The 20,491-nt window shown below is 42.1% G+C and overlaps 2 protein-coding genes across 3 annotated transcripts in view; one reads left to right on the top strand and one right to left on the bottom strand.

Annotated features, from left to right (window-relative positions):
- Positions 1-944: 944 nt before the first annotated feature.
- Positions 945-9,346, bottom strand: SNAP29 (synaptosome associated protein 29). Its single transcript, XM_066199622.1, has 5 exons — positions 9,047-9,346; positions 7,426-7,622; positions 7,151-7,236; positions 6,049-6,153; positions 945-5,034 (listed from the first exon to the last, which is right to left on the bottom strand). The coding sequence occupies exons 1-5, from the start codon at positions 9,254-9,256 to the stop codon at positions 4,877-4,879; spliced, it is 756 nt and encodes a 251-aa protein (XP_066055719.1). The 5' UTR covers positions 9,257-9,346; the 3' UTR covers positions 945-4,876.
- Positions 9,347-9,635: 289 nt separating this feature from the next.
- PI4KA (phosphatidylinositol 4-kinase alpha) overlaps positions 9,636-20,491 on the top strand; it is a 53,997-nt gene continuing 43,141 nt past the window's right edge. The window contains exons 1-11 of one of the 2 annotated variants that reach the window (XM_066200061.1): positions 9,636-9,857; positions 11,863-11,979; positions 13,153-13,246; positions 13,901-13,989; positions 14,468-14,540; positions 14,869-15,128; positions 15,812-15,881; positions 17,817-17,965; positions 18,557-18,622; positions 19,628-19,724; positions 20,121-20,312. In XM_066200061.1, the coding sequence (XP_066056158.1) occupies positions 9,636-9,857; positions 11,863-11,979; positions 13,153-13,246; positions 13,901-13,989; positions 14,468-14,540; positions 14,869-15,128; positions 15,812-15,881; positions 17,817-17,965; positions 18,557-18,622; positions 19,628-19,724; positions 20,121-20,312 (1,429 nt within the window). The remainder of the gene's footprint in view (positions 9,858-11,862; positions 11,980-13,152; positions 13,247-13,900; positions 13,990-14,467; positions 14,541-14,868; positions 15,129-15,811; positions 15,882-17,816; positions 17,966-18,556; positions 18,623-19,627; positions 19,725-20,120; positions 20,313-20,491) is intronic. The other variant, XM_066200062.1, reaches the window with a different exon arrangement.

Genomic DNA, 20,491 nt, shown 5'->3' on the forward strand with positions numbered 1-20,491 from the left:
AGGAAGTCCTTGAGAAAACACAAAGGGTTGAAATGCCTGACCAGCCATAAACAGCTATGTGAGAAATACCCTTAAGACTCTGAAACGGATTCTCATGCCAGCAGAGTCAGCAAACTATTAATATTCCTAGCAGAGATCCAGAATCCACTGCACTGCTCCATTCTCTATCATCTCCTACTGTGCTCTTTGTACTATTTTGATTTTTCTATATGCAACAATCAAGTGCAGAGATGGAAGTGCTCTCAATTCCCAATTGTTGAAGAACTCTCAGCAAAAAGGCAGCAAACCAAAGTTATGTTAACTTTAAAAAAAACAAACAGTCAGTCTCTCTATTACCTTTCCCTTTTTCTGAGATTTTGTAATAAAATTTTCAGCACTTCTGAATCTCTGCTTTACAGTATCAAAATTAAACTCTACTGCAAAAAAAACCTCAGAATCCAAGTTCCTCCCTTCACGTACAAGTAAGGACCTACCCAAAGGTCAAGATGTTTACAAGTTTTCTACCATCACCAAATTTGGGACCACACAAATACCACAAGGTTTTCAAAAAGGTTTGTATCTTTTTCTGCCTTGCTCCTGTTCCACCTGCCCCCTGTTCATGCATACATCCAGTTATTGACATTCCTGATAATACCAAACACTATGGCAAGGTTACTTTTTAAGCAACATCTTGAATTATTTTATCATCACAGATTAATTCTTTTGCAAAAATAAATGCTGTGTTACATTCCTCTCTCAGGATCTAAGAGAATCTACTCAAGAATAACATAAATGTCAAACCCTCTTTTATTCTCAGAAAACAAAACCCACCAGTTGCAAACTTATGTCCATGCTAGTACAAACTTAATAGTGTAGGTCCTGTGTGTTAACAGATATAATGGGGGAAGACTATCAATGAAGTTGTAATAATAATAATGAAAAAAAAGAAATAAATGCAACAACTCTTCATTAATAATAAGCACCTTTTATTGACTGTCTTACCATTCAACACTCATTCCATTCAATTTCTTAAACTGCTGAGCTACAGTCCAGTTTAGCATTTAAATAAAAGATAATGCAATTTGACTTGTACAAAAAGTTTTATACCTGGGTGGCACAGAATTAAAGTTCTATTTTAAAAAGCCATAGACACAAATAATCACTACCTATGGTTTGAAAATTAAGTTCTATGTGTTTCAAAGTAAAAATTAGACATAACCTCCATATGATGTTATGCTTGTAAAAATGCCTACAAAAACGTTTGCTCAGAAGGCAGACTGGTTGGAAAGTATTTTGTATTTCACCATCTAACAAATGACATCACTTCACAAAAACTACTAGGCAGCAAAATATTTCAGGTGAATTTTGCACATTAAAAGAACCCCTGACATCATCGTGTCTCAATGAGTTCAGTGGGGCCACTACTGCTCAGCACAGCAAAAAAATCTGTGGAGTACAGACTAAAATTCAGCTACGAATCATTTGTTACAAGATTTAATTCAATGCTCAGGAAATTTAAAAATCAAATACACCTAGGAATCTAGTCATCAGATACTGGCTATTCCCGTTCTTTTGCCTTGCTGCTTTTAGAATTTTATGTCTGCGTTATGAAGAGTATATGCTACTTCCCAGTGTTTTAAGATCTCTTCCAAATTGATTAGCAAACTTTTTGAGAAACTGGCAAACTGCCTTTTATAAAGAATACTTAAAATGTTTCTTTTTGCCACCTTCTTCTGACCTTATTAAGCTTCTACCCAAGCCAATAAAATTAACCAGAGCTATTTTGCTGCAAGAACACCAGCTTATATGCCAACACGAATATGCAGGCAAAAGAGTTTATTTTATAAAAAATTAGCACATGAGTGCAAATTAAACTTCTTCTGAAAGTCCTGGACTCTACACAGTTAAAGTTTTTCAACAGCATCCAAGAAGAAATAAAACTCCATCTCAGGAAACAGTAAGAAAATCTACTGAAGTAAATCCTTCATTATACATGCAAAATGGCATTTCCTGGAAAAGCAAAAATCATGTGGTTATTTTCCTTTCAATTTCCTTTTCCTGTAGGATGGAAAGTTATTCCAAGAGATAAAAAACATCATCACTATTGTAAAATAGTGGTGTCTCCTCATGTCAGTTAGACTTAGGTTTGTTATCAGCAAAAATCAATAGGAAAGCAGAGACAAGCAATTCAGTTTGTAGCAGAAATTCTTTTATATCAAAGCACCATCCTTCTCACCCTGTGAAAGAAACCCAGTGTGGGAAATAATCCTTTAAAACAAGGCCATTAAAACCAAACAAAAATAACAAATAGAGCGAGAAAACCTAAGCAAAGGCAGGCACACATTACCGAGGCAGTGAATGGCATTGTTAGAAGACACGAGGAGTTAGACATCTGTAGAGATTCCACATGGCTGAAATCCTGGGTTTCTACTCTGCTTGGGTCACAGCGTTCTCAAAGCACAAATAGGGATTTATTTTTTATTCCCAAAGCAGAAATAGGGGTTTATTTTTTATTCCCCTTCCCTGGCTGTGTTTTTAAAGGCATCAAAGGTATCCAGGATGCACTGAATATTTCATAAGGCCAATACAACCAAACGTTTGGTTGCTCAAAAACTCGAGTTAATTTTGTGAAATAATTTAAGACTAAAAATGGAATAGCTTTCATCAGAAAGGCAGTACACTTCAACCTTAAATCAAAGGTTTTTGCTTGGATTCAAGCTCCAGAATTCTTACTACGCATAACACAACCAGATCCTCCAGTGACATTTTTCCTCCATTTGCCATAACTTAGTCAAGAAAGGCTCAGTGTCCATCCTTGTTATCAGTCTGACTTTAGCAAACACTGAGTTGGGACACAGTTGCTTACAGGTAAAGGCAGATCTCACACCAAAAGCAGTGTTATTAAAACAAATAAGAAACTAAACCAGGTATCAAAATTTTGATCTTCCTTCACTGAGGTACTTAACATATGAATACTAACAATTGTATAATTTACTAAATAAATTTATCAACTTTCTTGAGAAATCAAATCATACAATTAATAAATATTCTAACAGAGTAAGATAATCATGGTTTAAACCCAAATAGTAAAATGATATATTAATAGGCTATTTATAATTCTTAACGTGCATAAATGATACAAACTGAAAGATTAAAAAGCAATTAAAGGTACTCAATTGCTCTTGAAGTTTTATGTCCCTCCAAAAGACATTTTTCTGAGGGGGACTGAAATCAATGCCATCAATAACAAAGGAAACAGAGGCTCACCTTAAATCTAATTCACAGCTCAACCCTGCCAGTGTGCCAGAAATAGTATTTTTTCCATAATACTATGCCTAATAAGTGTAGCGTTTTTAGTGATTTATTCTTCTACAAGTGTACTTTCTGGAGACACAGTATAGTAAGACAGGCTCCATTTCTCTTATCTCCTTAACAATTGGATTCACCTTGTGAGAAGTGAGCTCAAGGTAACAAATCCCTTGGAAAAGGAACGAGGGAGGTGTGACTGTGACATCTGTGAAGGGGACAAGCTTGATAGCCTACCGAAGTCTTTCTTTAATTCATAAGGCAATGTGGCATTGGTTCAAAAGAAGTAACAATCTCTTCCTAGCCATACACTGTCACTTGTGATGTTCCAATACTGACACAGGTCCCTTGGCCTCTCCAAACAGGAGTACCTTGCTTGTTTTCAAGACAGACAGCAAGTTCTTGCTGTCGTGTCTTCAGGCTGGAGCAGAATTGTGATCATTTTGTTCTACAGTGACCTTTACAAAAGAACAAAACAAAGCGAAAGGCTCAAATTCTGTCTGGAAGACTCAAAAATGGTTTTGGGCTTTTCTTCATTTGCAGGAACTGTTCATACCTGTTAAGCCAGCACAGATGCATGTGAACCACAGTGGAGTTTCCCAACAGTCACATTGCTTAGCAAAGCACAGCATCTGCTCCATCTGTAATCACATCTGAAACAAATGCTAAAGAACAATCTTCTACAATCTGTGCACAATCAGAGCAACTCTCCATTTCTAAAATGGAAGCTGTTTTTTCAAATAACCACCTAAATGAATAAGCTGAGAAAGAGCAGAAAATTAAAAACAGATGATGACCATTTCTGCAAAAGAATCTTTAAGAGCACATACATTTAAGTTCTGACTTTGTTACCCAAACTTTTTGGGTCACTGTCAATGAACATTTCTTGACAACCGTAAGACACCCTTAGAGATCTTTACTGACAAGGCTGTAAAGACAAGAATATTTAGTTACCCCAACATAAAAACCACAATTTGTGGATGCACCATTCGGGCAGATTCATCTTAGCAAAGGGAACACACACAGGATATTACCATTACTGCATGACACCCTTGATATTTTACAACTTCCACAGAACAGTTCATTCCTTAAGCCCCAGAAATGCCGCAGAACAGTCGCGTAAAAATATTTTTACAGCTGGAAATCGGCATTTTTTCCTGAATTTAACATGTCTGTAGGTAAACAGAATTAGCAACCTTTGTTCTGAACAAAGTAGCACATTCTGTTCCCCCTGCCCCCTCCCCAAAACAGAGGCAAAAATGCAGTTCCTTCTCTCATCACAGCTCCCAGGGCAAGGACACTGCAGCTCTGTGAGTGCGAATTCCTCCACACACACGACACAGCTGAGCGGGGCATCCTGACCCAGTGCTGGGAGATTTTACTCCACATGCGCTTTTGCCGTGTAGACTAAGAGGAAATGTAAAGTATTGTGCTGACTTAAGACTACGTAATTTTAATGACAACAAAACCAGTAACATAGCAGAAAAAAACCCAGAGAAACAGATACTGCCCAAGATTTTCTTTAAGAGATCGGTTGAGATGAGGCATTCAGGATGAACCAACACAGGACAAAAGAAATTCTAAAAATCCTTTAAAGTTGTCGGACTCTCCTATCAGTGTTTTTAATGTTGACATCCAGTGTCTCTACTTTCTTTGTGAGCCGGTCCAACATATCATCCTGCTCTTCTATTTCAGTCTGCAGGCCAAGAGCAAGGCTCTTCAGGCGACTCAGCCCAGAAGACATCTCATCTGCCAGGGGAGAGAGGGACCATAAAGAATCAAAAAGCTGTAAAACATTATCTAAATGGCCATTATCAGGATTCCTTCTTCTCCAAAACCCTGGTTTAGAAAACATTAAATACAATTCCTCAAGTCTGAGTGTTCCTCTGAAATAGAGGAAGCACTGGTGTGTTCATAGTTGTACTCTTCCTACCAGAAATGGTCACTTCCTCCTTTTTTACATTTTACATTTGGTGTTAAGTAAATGCCTAACACCAGATTGGATCTTTGTCAAATGACATAGCCTGTAATGTAGTTTTTACCTTTTTTTGTTAATGTATCTCATAAAAAATTGGTACATATTTTCTCTGCTCAGCATACACAGTATGCTCACTACCTCAACTGTTTTTAAGCTCCATGCAGAGTTGATACCAGCGAGGTGGAGATTTAAGCAGTTATTTATCATAGATGAAAAACTCCAATTTCTAGATTTTGTAATTGACCAAAACGTGACAATTTCATTGCATGATTGATTGGTATAAATGCTTCTTGAGATAAGTTTTCCACAGCTTGTGAACAGAACATTGAACTAGCTCTTGCAACTGACCATTTCTCTTTGATATATTCCTTTCTGATTTTTTCCCAATTTCTTCTTTCTAGGTCAGCTACATGTAAGCAAACAGGCACTTTGTCTATATGCTACAGAACAAAGGAAGGCAAACTCAGCTGAATGGTTTTGAGATGTAATAAAAGAAATGCAGCAAATCCACAAATTAAATATTTAGTGCCTTTCAGTTCTTAGCATTTTTTAGCAAAATATGTATTTCAAAAGCTGTGCATTGCTTTAAATTATTTGGGTGTAAAGCAAGGTACCATGTAGATAGTTTTGAAACGCAAATACAAGCAACTGATTTTTTAAATTATCATCAAATTTTGCATGATAACTAAGAAAAGTGTTGGCAAGATATCACTTAATTTTATCTGGTTTAGGAATCAAAAATTCACAATTGTACGACATCAAACAGCTTCAGTTTCCTCACTCACCTAAGTTGGTATCAATTTTCTGGTGGTAAGCTCGCAGTTGTTGGTTCTTTGGGTAGGCATCCTTTTGCACTGAAGAAACTAAATCTGCTTTGTTGAAATCATTGTCTGTTAAGAGTAAAGAGTACAGAATATTATACAATTAAAAAGCATGTGAGAAGAGGTTTTGAAATTTTAGCAAGGCTGTTAAAAATTAGTTTGAACACAGCCGCCAGGTGATCACATAACCAGAGTATCAGGAGTAGTCTGAGAGCATTGTCTATGGGCCAGCTGACAAGATGAACGCTTTAGCTACAACTATTCTCTTTTGGGCTGCCACTTGTAGCTCTGGCAGGGAGCTGGCGCAGAAAAGCAAACCCGAGGAAAGCAAAGCTCCAGGCCCGCAAGGCGCCGGGCCGGCCCCGGGGCCCCGCAGGGAGCGGCCGCAGGGAGGCCGCCGGAGCCGCTCCGCCCCCTGCTGGACACAGCCCGGCACTACACGGAGCGGGACGGATCCAGGTCTCCAAAAGCCTTCGCTTGTTACTGACACATCATCATCATCATCATCGATATCCTGCTGCTTTCCCACTCTTACCGTGTTACATAACCGAGGCTCAGCTGATAAAGAAGCAGTTATTTAGTACGAAAAAGCCCTCACAGAAGTTAAATGATTGAGAGAAGGGGGATTGAGGCCAAACTCCACACTCCACCTCTGAGAATCAAGAAATTACTTCAGTATGGAGGGTTAGAATCCATGTTTGAAATAACAAGGACAGTGTGTCTAAAAACTATGACGAACAACGGTTAAAAGGAGAACCTCTGAACGTGTAACATTTTGGCAAACTTTGGGAAACCCTGTCTGCACACTGTGTGCATTCTCTATGCAAATACAAGCACCGGGTGCTTCTAATCTTTAGGGAGAATAACATCTTCACTACGGATATAAAGAGTTTAATGGAAACAATTCCCTAGATTTCAAAGCATGAGGGCTGGGATACAAATCTCCAGATGCTAGGCAGCAAGGTAAGTGAGCAGCTGGGCAGGCTGAAGGGTCTCTGCCTTCATCACTCTGCAAGTTTGCCCCACATGGATTACAAGCAGTCAGTGTAAAATAAAGTTAACAAACCTGAATTATCTAGCTTCCTTAAATTGGGATGGCTTTCCTGGTATTTTGACTCTTGTTCTTTACTAGACACGATTGCTTCTTTTAACCTAGTAAAAAAAAATAAATAGAAAGAAAACGTTGCTATTGACCTCAGCATTAAAGAAAAAAGGTAGCTAGACTATCTCAGGAGTTTACAGGAGTTTGAAAGAACCAACAGATGTTTTACTTCCCATTTTCTGGTGACATTTCAGAGATGCTGTGACAGACAAGTCCCAAATAAAAAGTTTGTTACTTACCTGCTGTTAGCATAATATTCAGGGGCTCCATTCTGCTCTGGCTTGCTCTCTGGAGGTTTGGCTTTGAAGTAGTTTACCAAGCCCCCCCAAACACTCTTGATGCTGTTGATGTGCCTTTGACTGGTTTTCAAGTCCTGGTCCATTTTATCCACCATCTGCTCCGTGCGCTTCAGAGCCTCTCCCTGACGGACGAGCTCCTAACGGGCAGTGACAGGGAAAAGCAGATCATAAAGCCAGGGTAAACTGAGACGCCAAACAATTCACCCTAAAGATCACACTCTAAACAAAAACAACAGCGTTCCTTCATCTGTGCAGATTACTCCCGAGGGCAAACAGCTTTTTCCCTCGCTTCTCTTCCTCCAGGTCTTTTCAATCAATAGTTGCCTGTGAGCCACTGCATTAAGCAGCTGTAAAATCCTCATCCCTGTGATGTGCTGGGCTCCTGGCACCTACCATAAACAACACCCAGGAGTTTTCTGCATTGGTCTTTTGTCAAACTGACATTTGCGTCTATGGCTGACCACCAGATGGGTGATGTGGTGGAAATGCACGGGTTTATGGCAGGGGAATGAGCAAGCAGGACAATTTCTAGTTATGAATGGCGCCTTCATTGGGAAGGAACTCTTTCACTTTACTGGGATGTTTCTGATATTTTAGAAATAGAACAACCAAAGGAAATAAACACAAACAGAATTTCGTCAGACTTCAGGAATATTTTTGTTAATTTTAACAGTGCAGGATTTAGGACATTTTATATAGAAGTACATTATTTTCTGATTCAGCAGCACAAGCACTATTCCAAAGTAATCCAAAGATTAATGCTGGCAAGAAAGTTGCCTGCAGCTACCACCAGTGCAAAACAAAGAACTTGTGTTCATATTCTTGCTAAACTCTGGGAAATTTTAGTTGAATATTCTTTTTCCCCCCCCTCTCAATAAGGCACAAACACAGAGACTTCAAGTTTTACCACAAGCCCTGTGTCAAGCCTGAATTCTTGATTCCTCACTTGTGACTTCCCTAACAAACAAATCACGAGTCTGAGAGTTCACAGAAGTCCCACCAAGAACCCTCTGAGCATAAGGACTGGCTGCAGTTTGGGCATGCTCTGGGGTAATTTAGGCAACCACATCACCCAAGGAACATCCCAGCATAGCAGGTGACACAATGGACAAGACCTTTATGAGCCCGAGCACAGAGTGCTGAAACAGCGCCAGAGGAATGAAGGAAATGATTAATCAGGGCGAACCGAAGCACATCACAAACAACTAACAGGGAAGACCCTTCATCTAACCAAGAGGACGTCTAAAAACTATTTAGTCAGCTAAAAATTAGTAAGAACTGCCGAAAGCAGCTGTAAACACGGCCGAGTGCCAGCCTCAATACTATTCAGACACACAGGCTGTAACTGGGATTTTTTCCCTCAAAACCCAAACGCCAGCACCCAGAGAACACAGGGAGACAGGCTGGCTGGCAGACACCGAGTAAAGAGGGGCTTTTCAGGAGACTGTCCAGGGGGACAGGGAGAACAAGACCGCCCTCCCGGAGGTGGGAGCGCTCGGGGCCTGGGCCGCTCCTCCCCGGCGGCCCGGGGGCGAAGGCTCCGCTCCCGGCCCCGACCCACCTCGGAGGCGGCCACGCCGATGCGCTCGGACTCGTAGAGAAGCGACAGGGAGCGGGTGGTGCTGTCGGCGGTGGCGGCGGAGCGGCGCAGCACCTCCTGCTGCAGGTACCACTGCCGGTCCGCGCCGCCCGCCCCGCCGGGACCCGCCGGCGCCACATCTTCCTCCTCGTCCTCCGCGAACGGGTTGTAGCTCCTCGGGAGCGCCGACATGGCACCGCCGACCGGGAGAACGCCCGCGAGGAGCCCCCGAGCCCCCACCTCGGGCCGCCGCCGCTCCGCTGCTTCCGCCCACCGCACCGAGCGCCGGGCGGAAGCGCCGGGCGCCGTCACCGAGCGCCTTCCCCCCCGCGGGGCGGGGTGAGCGCGCCGCAGCGCCGCTGGCGGACAGGCGGCGGCTGGGCGGGACCACTGCGGCCGAGGGGGATATGTGGAGGGCCGGCCGCGCAGGGAGGGCGGGGCGCCGGGCGGAAGTGAAGCCGCGCCGGGCGCCGCCATCTTTGTGCCGCGATTGGTGGACCGTGCTCCCGCGGGACGCGCAGATCTCGCGGGCGGGGGCCAGGCGGGCCGGCCGGCGCCGTTCCCCCGCGACATGGCGGCCGCGGCGGTGGCGGCGGCAGCGGCGGCTGCGGCCACGGCGGCCACGGCGGCGGCGACCGGCACGGCGGCCGCCACGGCCGGGACCGCCGCGGCTCCCTCCGCGGGCCCTGCGGGGCGCGGGAACAGCGCGGCCACCGCGCGCGGCTTCTACTTCAACACGGTGCTGTCGCTGGCGCGGTCGCTGGCGGTGCAGAACCCCGCTCCCCTGGAGAAGGTGAGGGTGTTTGCGGGGAGCGGCCGTCACGCGTGGGGGCTGCGTGTGTGCAGGCTGCGGGGTTGTCAGGCATGTGGCGGGGGGGCCGTGCCGCGGCAGGGTGGCCCCTGTGTGCACAGGACTCGACCCCAGCCCGGTCGGCGCCGTTCGTGGCCCCTTCTGTGCGCTGTTGGTGCCGTGTGTGGGGTGCCCGGCCGCCCCCTTGGCACTGTCACGCGTGGGAAGCGGGCTGGGGCAGCGAGATGTCCCGGGGGACGCGGCTCTGCCGGGGCGGGGCTGTCTGTGGGCTCTGGGGGGGTTCTGTCACCGCGGCTTCGCCCGTCGCTGCGCTCGGGGCAGCGGGGCCTCGGCGATGCTCGTGTGGGCCGGCTTGACCCAAAAATTCGGGTCAGCGGCGCACCCTCGGGGCAAGGAACTGGATCTTGCTGCGTGACCCCCAAGTCTGTAGAATATGATCTTATGGGAGCAATCTTATTCTCAACCTAATCTAGGGCTGCTAATTTAGTTGCCTTCCTCCACGTATCTGGTTAAATGCAGGCGACGCAGTCAGTTCCGGGTGGAATGTGGGTGAGGTGGAGCTGTGGCGGAGGGAGAACCCCGGGGCTGGTGTGTGGGCAGTGCCCCGCGGGGCTGCCCGCCGCAGGGACGGACAGCCCGGTGTGCACCAGCCTGGGCACCAAGTGACTGCATGTCCCGGTGGCATCAGGCAGTGATCGTGACTAAATAGCTGAAAAAAACACGGCTATGTGCTGATGGAAATTATAGTGCTTGTTCTGAGGCAGCTGTTGCAGCCTTCTTTTCTTATTTCTTGTTCTGGAAATGTGCCATTGATGTGACAGCCAACGGTGAGTAATTTTTCTATAGTCTGCTGTTGATTCACAGATATCTGGGCTTTTTTTTTTCTTCTTCTTTTTTTTTGTTTCCCCACTTTGACAGAATACAGCAGTTCAATGATAGTAACAGTTGATATCTAATGGAAGTTGCTCCCTCATGTTATTGTTATTGCAAATGTAACCTGACGTGGAACACACGTATCAACAGTAATTTTCCAAAGTTCATATTTCGTCTGCTGTATTTTTATGTTGAGCCAGAGGATTATCTGTGTTGTACTACAGGTCTTGTAATTAGGAGGTCTGGCATTTGGAGGACCAGAATCTCAAATTCCACTGAGCATCCAGTAAATTCTTCTAATCCTCTAGGGAGGTGGTTTCTTACATTAAAAATTTAAAGATGGGATATTCAGAGAGTTATCTAAACAGGAAGTGTCTTGACCTTCAAACATTAGTAACTCAAACAGTTATTTATTATGAAGGCCATTCATATTTATATAAGAAGGCCATTCTTACGTAGTATTTATATACATCAAGGAAATTTGTAAAAAGACAACATGCATTTTCCCATTTATTAACAATTCCATAGAAGAACAAAGTATTTGGGAGGTTTGATGTATTCTTTAAATGTGTGTTTGTGGAGTATGGAGAAAAGTAACAGGTAAGTCGTGAGAAAGTAATAGTTCTGAAAACTTAGTCTGTTATGTTGGAAGGATCATACACACGTTGGCACCAGTCAATTGTTCAGTGCTGTATATGTAGAAGGCATTGGTGGAGCTGTAACTGAAGCTGCATCCACCTATTTTTTTGTTTACAGGAATTCACTAAATATAATAAAAATGCCTGCTGCATATTTCCTGCACATCTAAAAGTGAAATCATGGAACAAAGGCTTTGTCATACTTCAGCACTTTGATCAAATGTTCAAGAAAATCTTTAAATCGGCCCATGTTGTAGAAAAAATGTTTGACATCTACTTGAGATTTTTCTGCCTTTTTCTGGTTTCTGTCATTCATCGCTCCTCGTCCTTGGATGTTCTCACTGAGACTGATGACTGAAGGAGGGTAACATAGCCAAATCTATTCCAGAACATGGAGAGACTACTGTGTGCTTCAAACAAGCATCAGTTTATTTTTCGATCTTATTCCGCTGTTCTTTCCCTCTGCTGTTTTTCAGGTACAAAAGCTGCTCTGTATGTGTCCAGTGGATTTCCATGGGATTTTCCAGTTGGATGAACGTCGTAGGGATGCTGTTATTGCTTTAGGAATCTTCCTAATTGAATCTGACCTTCAGGTATTCTTGTCACTTAGGCTGCCTATTTACCGTCAAAGATCTTGGATTAATTCAAGTTTAGTTGCAGAGTGAATGAATAGTTGGTATTTGCTCTTCATAGGAGTAGATTAAGAAGGTCAGAGATAAGGGGTGGATGCATTCAGGAGAGCAAGGAAATACTGGTGGGTGTGATAGGCAGTAGCCATGGCACTGCCACAGCCAAACTGCTGCTGTGTTTTCTGGTCATCATGGCCTAAGCAGAGAAAGGAAAGAGCATTCAGGAGGATTTACTCACACCAGCTGTATCACTGCATGTCCTTGCCCACATGCTCCTGGCTGGCAGGGATGCCCTAGTGCATTCCTGAAGGCCAGGTTTGCAATAGGCCCTTTCATGCCAGGGTGAACAGACAGACAGGGCACACAGGCTGCATTGTACACAAGCATCCCTTCTGTGTCTGCCAACGGGGCCAGCGCAAGCTGCTTCTCTTCCCTTTGACTGCTGCGCCTGGTATTGTTCTGTGTAGAGGAAGGGAAGCATGGACAGAGTCCCAGGTTCAATGCTGTTAGTCCTCAGTTTAAATTCTTTCATATTGCTAAGGTTTGCATCAGGCCTGAATTGCCTCCTGTTTAGTGACCGTGTGCTATGGTACAGCTTGCATGGACATTATTGACCTTGTTCTTTTTCCTTTTTGTGTTTGTTTGTTGTTTTTTTTAAAAGGCAGCTGTGCTGTGCTTTGCCTGGCAGGTGAAGGAGCTGAAGTGTTACACAGATGTGTTAAGTGGCTTGTGTATGGCCACTTAAAACATTTGTGTAACGCTTGGGATGGGATGCATCACGTGTACTGAATTGGCACTGGCACTCTGAATTTTTAGCTGTCTTAAAATTATTTTGGGAGCTTGTTATCAATTAATAAAATCTTTGGGGTTAGGTACTGTTCTGGAACTTTCTTCTCCAGCTTTTACAGAGAATGAGCTGCTGCCTGGAGCGAAAGGCTTGGATTTAAGGCACCGAATTTGGTTACTTTCATTTGCTTGTTTTCAAATCAGTTTTGCAATAGTCAAGAAGCCTGTGGAGTAATCATCACAAGCGAGTTCTGTGTGTGCTAATATAATTTTACCACATCTCTAAAATATCTTGAGATTATATGGTTCAGCTTTTCTTCTCGATTTTCAATAGAACATTTTGTTCTTTAGCACAAGGATACTGTGGTTCCCTACCTTCTGCGGCTCCTGAAGGGCCTCCCCAAAGTGCAGTGGATTGAAGAAAGCAATGCACGGAAAGGCAGAGGTGATGTTTGGATTTTTTGATCTTTGTCATGGAATGCCAGCCAGGAAATGGAAATAGCAAAGGTTGTTCAGGACATGGTTCAAGGGGAGGGGAGAAGTCCTGCTAGATTCTTACTTAGCTCCTGGCTTGACAGCCTTTAATATTGATTTTCTTTAGAAGCCGAAGGAAGTTGAGTAGATCTCTGTTTTCCTGCTTGGCTGCTTTTTGATGAATTGCACTTTACAAATAGTTCTGTGTTCAATATATTTTGTTACTAAACTGGAAAAGATTGTGTAGTAGCTAGAGAGTGGAACATGAGATTCGTATGCTCTACTTTTAGCTTTGATGCTTAGTTGCTGTTTAAACCACTTCACTTTTTTGCTCCCTTAATGTAAGAATACTCTTACACAGTATTATGTAATTAAGGTTTATTTCAGATTAGTTGAAAGCCTGGGAAGATTTTTAATTCTGATTTTTCTTTAAACATTTGTGCTGAAATTATGATGGTTAGAGTGCTTCTAAATTTTTAATGTAATACTATTTTTCTCTACAATCTGTCTCAGAACTTTATGATATGGGAGCCACTTGTGTCTTCTTGCTTTATTTTAGTTTGCTCTTTCTATGTTGGCTCTCTAACGAGGTTTAAGTGCTGATTTTCTCTCCATTACTTAGCAGGTTTGCTTCCAGTGGCAGAAAATTTCAGCTTCTGCTTGGTGACGTTGTTATCTGACGTGGCTTACAGGGATGCATCTCTCCGAGAGCAGGTGCAGTTTACGTTTGTGCTGTTGTATTACCCAGTTCTCCAATGCTGCAATCCTGACAAATGTCTGGAGGAGGGCACAGCTGCTCCCTGGCAGCAAGGGGCTGATTGCTTTAGGGTGTGCACTGATGCATTCATTTGCTTGTGTTAATAGTTAAGTACCTGGAGGATATTCACAGGTCTGCAGTTACTTTTGGGTGTCAGTTGCTGAGCTCAGGGTTTTAGGATTCCAGTTTTGATACTGAAGCTGGGAGTGCTGCAGTTTTACTGTGTAGTGCTTGCAGCTCACTGCAGACTTTGCGAGAGAAGCTCTGTAACCTGAGTGAGGGCAGTGTAATCTTTTAGTCACACAGCATTAAGAAATCTTCATAGAGGTGCTTACATTAATATTTACAAGTCTCATTTGTTACAATGATCTGGTGTAAGATAATGATATCACTTTACCAAAAGATATTTTTGTATGTTTGTCTTGATGACTTTAGATTTTGGATGCAATCCTACAAGTAATGCAGTTCCTGTTGGGAATGTGCCAGACACCGCAAATGCACGATAAAGGTAGTGATAAAATTGTTACTGTATTTGTAACTCCTGTCCTCTGAACTTCTCTTGTGTTTGTTTGCTGGTTATCAGAATCAATCCTGAAAAGCGAGTTTTGTCTTTCTGCTTCCCTTAGCACTTCTCTGTTCTGTTTGTTGCTGACTGGAAAATACAGAAACAGAATTGTAGTAATTTGTGGTGCTTTCGTGGTTTTTCCTCTGCTTGCACAAATCAGTTGTTGTAAGGCAGTTTAGGCTGAAACAGTTTAGTAAAGTGGTAGCAAAACCATGAAGAGGAAGTTCTAAGTCACTGTTAAGGTGCTGTTACATGTGTTTTTCTTTTCCAGAATATTTGTGCAAGTATGCAGTGCCCTGCCTGATAGGAATTTCTCGAGCCTTTGGTCGCTACAGCAATTCAGAGGAGGCTCTCCTTTCAAAGCTTTTCCCTAAAATTCCCCCGCATTCCCTGAGAGTTCCAGAAGAGCTCGAAGGAATTCGCCGTCGATCCTTTAATGATTTCAGATCAATTCTTCCCAGTTCTCTGCTCACTGTTTGCCAGGAAGGAACACTGAAGAGAAAGGCTAGCAGTGTATCCAGCATCGCACAGGTTTGTATGACTCGCTCTGTGCTGGAGTCAGCACTGAGATGGTTTCTTGGTCTCAGTGGAGTTAAGAATTAAGCCTGGATATGCAGAGTGTCTCTTAACACATCGTTTGCCCCAATACAAATATCTTATTTGTGGTTCCACAACTGAATTTCAAAATAGTTTTGTAGTTTCTGAATTACAGAAAAAGCAGTGACAGTTAAAGTAGCAACTGTACTAGTAATTCTTTACGTGGAGCATTTGGCAAATCCTATTCCTTGTGTTATTGTCATTAAAAGGCATTGTGGTGTACAGCTGTAAAATCAGAAAGCTGGCATTTAATGGCTGAAGTTTTCACAAGGGGATACAGGAGCTCTTCCTGGTTTCACCAGGAGCTGGGGATGTTCGTTGTCTTGGGGGAAGACTGGATTCAGATGGTGGTTTGAAACTACGGATTGTTCTGGCATAGTTTCCTACAGTAGAGGAGTCACCATTCAGATCTCTTCCTTTAGTCAAAAGCACTGAACTGGCATTTTTTAACTTCCCATTTTTGGCTGGAATGGAGCTGTTAGACCCAGCAATATGTAAGTTCCTGTTAGTTTTGCTTGAAGCTGTATTTCATTTTAAAGTGTACAATCTGTTCCTTGACAGGTTTTTAAATGTTTCATAAATATTTTCTAGAACACTGCTTTTGTGCAATGTTTCAGGTCAGTCCTGAACGTGGGCTTCCCCCTCCCAGCTCCCCTGGAGGATCTGCTGCAGTTCATTACTTTGAAGGTAGATCACCTTAAGGAACAGTCTGTGGTTTGGGGTTTTGTTGCTATTTATATAAAATTTGAAACAGAAAACCTTTTGACCCCTTTCTCTGCCTTTTAGAATTCTTACAGGAATTCAGCGGCACATGCTGGCTAGGATTGTTTAAAATATTGTGGTTTTAAGACAGTAGGAAGAAAACATTAACACCAGTGATTTCCAGGCTCAGTTATTTTTTACTTTTTTCTTGATTCCCTTCCTGCTAGGCAGTGCCTAGTACTGGAGAGCTTAATTCAACTAGGCCAAAAAGATTTCAGGAGATTAGGCTGAGTAACTTTGAGGAACAAGAGTTAATATTGTGCTTCAGTAGACAACGACACTGTTGATCTAGGGTCTGGAATTTTGAGGCTTGTGGCACATTGTGTAAATCCAAAACAACTGCTCCATTTGGAGTGAGTGTGATGTGGGTAATTATGGAAGACCTGGTAATTTGCTGAAGCAGGAAATATTAAAGGAGACACTGGAGTGTTCACTAATGTCCATTAGTTACTGTATCATAAAAGGCCAAAACCTGAGACAGTTTCATGAATTAATGGGCAAATTCTTAACTACTGAGTTGTGGTAGAGCACCATCTGTGAGTTCTATGTCAAAGCAGGGCTTAAAAATAAACTGTACTGTATGAATCATGTGGAGGACTAGCTCTGCATCTGAGCTGTTTTGGTGTCTCTGGATTTCTCTGGCTCTTGCAGGTTTTTAACAGTTTGGGCTTTCTCTGTTTCTGGACCTTTCTCCTCTCTCAAGCCTTGGCTTAAATTAATTTCTTCCACATTGCTTTTCTTTTTCCTTCCCATTGCTATTTCTAGAGGTATCTCTTCCTCAATCATATAATGGGATTGCAGGGTAATTCTTAAATTGCCAAGTAGGACCAGACCTGTTTATCTTCTGTCTACTGTGTTGAACCAATATATTCTTCTTCAGTGTTGTGGTCTTCATGGTTTGAATAAAAAAAAAATAAACCCCAAAGCCTGCAGGTTAGATACTGTTGTAGTAGAGCAGAAATAATCTTAAATCTGTAGATGAAGGGTGGACAACTTTGTAAAAGTTTTGGAATTATTTTAGTTGTGTCTCTAGTAGAGTTACGATTATTCCAGTCAGGTGTTTATTTTCAGTACTAACTTCTACCAAATATTTCAGCTTCAGTCAGTCCTTGTATTATTTCTGTTGATGTAGTTTGTGGGGGTCTTTCCTTCTGAAGAAGATGAGTAGTGACCTTGGGTTTGTTCTGGCCAAGGTTACCAGCTTTAAAAAAAAAGAACTGAGGACTTTTTTTGTTGTTGTCAATAAATAATCTTGCCTGAAAGCCTGTTAATCACGAGCACATTACTTTAGCACAGCCAGCTGAGCACTTCAGAAAGGCATGAGATGTAATTTCTCAACAGAAACAGAGCCAAGAGCAGTTTGCTGAGCAAGTTTTTTGCTTAAGAGAGTACTTGAATCTGAAAAATGATTTGATTCTCTTTGCTTTCAAATTGCTGTGGTGAATTGGTGCCTATTCTCGGAGGAGCACTGTTCCATGTGTTCATTTTATCTAATACAGGGGAAAACCTTGCAAGATAATTTTGACTTAACCTGTCTTTGCATCTCTGTGCTTCGAATCTAAAGGGCTTTGACAAATGTTTCCAGGTAGATGCACATCAGTAGTGTGGAAAGGTTTGTCAGAAGTATCTCTGTCATGGACACAAGTTATTATAATGAATTCGCTGTTGTGATAGTGAACTTATAATGACAGTTGTATCGTAGTTTTCTGTCTTAATTTAGCAGTAGATGAAATGCACCGCTGGCAAGTTAAAGACTGTGTTAGAAGGAACTTTTTTGTAGTTGCTGAATGTTTCCTTTAAAGAAAGTTAATATCCTTTCTCTCCTCAAACTTGTGTTTCCATTATTTTCTTTCTGATCAGGTTCATATCTTCCTGATGGGAGTGCACTGGATCCTGATTATTACTTCTCCACAATCAGCTCCAGCTTTTCAGTTTCTCCCCTCTTCAATGGAATTAACAATAAAGAGTTTAACATCCCACTGGAAATGCTCCGACAGCTGTTGAGCATGGTACGTGATGGCACCTTATGGAGAGTGCAGTGACACTCTGTTCTAGATATTTGCTAGAAATAGATGCAGTTTAAGTTTAAGCTTTTACAATTGCAAGTATAATGACAGCCTTTGTCTCTGAAGCTTTGTGTAATTTTATTTTTATGGCATTTAATGTCACACTTCAATAGCGTTCCTGAAAAGCTCTCATATAAATCATGCAGAATTTGGAAAATTAAGTAAGTTTATGTCAACTGCTTCCTGTTTGAGTCTTGCAGACCACTTGTTCTGTTGTAATCTGTGTACTGATAGTTGCTGAAATAGAAGATTGGGTTTTGCTGTGGGAGTGAGACTTCCTGAAGAGTTTGTTTGCTGGGGATTCACACAAGTGACAGAAGCTGCAGGCCCTGTCTGCTTTTGGCATCAGCTATTCTGGAACAGCAGAGAGGCTCAAATGTTCTTGTTGCAGCCTTAATGTCATCTTTGAGGCTTTGTAATGAAGTGACTTGTGTTTTCTGTGCATTAGCAAAATTTTATTAAATTATATTCTCCTCCTATCTAGAGTCAATAATAGGAAACATCCTGTTTGAGTTGTTTTTTTTTCCTCCATAGGTAAAGCAGATTGTTGAGGATTCTCTTCTGAAGTCCTTAGATGCAGTTATAGCTGAAGTTGCAGAGGTATGGTTTTACCTTTCTCCTTTAATGGCTTTAATACTTCATTTTTTGCCTTACTACTTGCAAAATTAGTATTTTGCCCGTGTGAGGTATGCCTTCTCTTTGCAAAATTATACTAATTTCCTTTTTGAACAGTTCTTTGAGTGGTTTGAATCCAGCCTTAGACTCCATGAAATGGTGAAGCGGGGGGTGATATTTTTCACTAACAGAGGAGGAAATAGTTATTTTCCTACATTAGCGCTGCTGTCCTAATAAATTGCAGCATTGGTTGCCCAAAACTGGTTTGCTGTAGACCGAGGTTTTTCTTGCATATTGCAGTTCCATTGTCTTTTTTCACATTTATGAGACGCGTTGGTTGTTTTCAGTTTGTGGTTTGGAAATCACTGCTGCTCTTTTAGGTGCCACGTCTGTGAGTTTGTCAGTGTTGCCGCTCGTGGACCTTCAGAGCTGGCAGACTTAGTTCTTTAGGTCTGTGAGTCCTCCTTTCAGAGCAAGGACTTGTTACTTGTTCTCCCTCCCCTGGGTGCAGTTCTGTCACAGCCTCCACCACATTTTACGGAGTTTGCCTCATTTCCTCAGGGCATAAAGCTGTGGTGAAAGGGGTGTGTGCTGAAATGTGTGCAGAAATGACTCTGCTTTGCTCTCAGCCTCCCACTGAGCGCTGCCATGCTCTAAATGTAGGTGTGAGTGGAGACAACCTCAGCCTCTCCTTTTGCCATCTCAGTGAAGTGACAGCTTTGAGTCCTCCCTCTTTTTTTCTTTTTTGTTTTTAGCCTCATTGTTAGAGAAACAGATGTGCTCTTCAAATCAGTGGCTGAATCTTGTTTAATGCATGCAATGACTGTACTTTTTCTTTTGTTAAAAGTAGAGAGGGAGAAGCTGTGAGGTTACTTTTTGTACCTGTTTTATAGGTTTGTTTATGTTGTGGAAGTGGAGTGAGATCTATTTATTTGTATAATGGAAAATACTTCCTTTTGAATCTGGCGGATTGCTTCTTTTCTCTTTCAGACGGGTTCTAGTACAGATCTCTATTACAAAACCTTCAGTGACCCTCTTTACCTTGCTCAGTTTAAAATGCTGAGAGACACACTATACTATATGAAAGGTATAGTATTTATTTTTTTTTATTTATTCATCGTTATGTTTAGGATCACAAGCATTATCTGCTTTGTACTGAGCGCTTCAGCTTTGGGTTTGCATTTCCTGGGAAATCTACTTATGGTATTAAATTTGTATTTTGAAATGTTTCCATATTAAAAAGGTGCTATGAAAGTAGAAAAAAATAAATTGACCACCGTTAAGAAGATTAATAGATGGTATTTAAATTGTCTGTTCACTGGTGAACTGGTAAACTTTGTTATGGTGTTTATCTTTTAGAGAGGACATAAACTGAATTAAATAATACAACTTATAATGTAGCAATGACTTTCATATATGCTGTTATTCTGATGCACTGACTTCCATCCTTCCAGTATAATGTTGTTTCCTTTTCTTTCTTTAGACCTTCCCAACTCATTTGTGAAGGAAATCCATGATTTTGTGCTGGAGCAATTCAACAGTAGCCAGTCAGAAGTTCAGAAAATCCTCCACGATGTGGATCGATTGCACAACGAACTGAGCCCTTTAAAACTGCGCTGTCAGGCCAATGCTGCCTGTGTGGATCTCATGGTGTGGGCTGTGAAAGATGAGCAAAGTAAAAAAATGTCTGTTGTGTTCTAAGTTGTAGAAATACTTACGAGTTGATGGTGCTCAGAAAAATACTAAATTTTAGTGGAATGCTTTTTACTTTTAGAATACAAGAGTAAAACTTCCATCGAAAGGTTGTCAGATTAGTTGGCTGAGTCATGAGACATCTCTTTATAGAAAATGAAA

This window comes from Chamaea fasciata, unplaced genomic scaffold (genome assembly GCF_029207755.1).
Source record: "Chamaea fasciata isolate MVZ Bird 193981 ecotype frontalis unplaced genomic scaffold, bChaFas1.0.hap1 SCAF_18, whole genome shotgun sequence".
NCBI lineage: Eukaryota > Metazoa > Chordata > Aves > Passeriformes > Sylviidae > Chamaea > Chamaea fasciata.

What these genes read in the sequence shown, in the direction of transcription:
- SNAP29 (XM_066199622.1), bottom strand. Translation starts at nt 9,256, where the DNA reads ATGTCGGCGCTCCCGAGGAGCTACAACCCGTTCGCGGAGGACGAGGAG. An exon ending in GAATATTATGCTAACAGCAG is followed by an intron (nt 7,237 to 7,425) that starts GTAAGTAACAAA and finishes TTTTTTTACTAG; the next exon opens with GTTAAAAGAAGCAATCGTGT. An exon ending in GAAAATTGATACCAACTTAG is followed by an intron (nt 5,035 to 6,048) that starts GTGAGTGAGGAA and finishes CTCCCCTGGCAG; the next exon opens with ATGAGATGTCTTCTGGGCTG.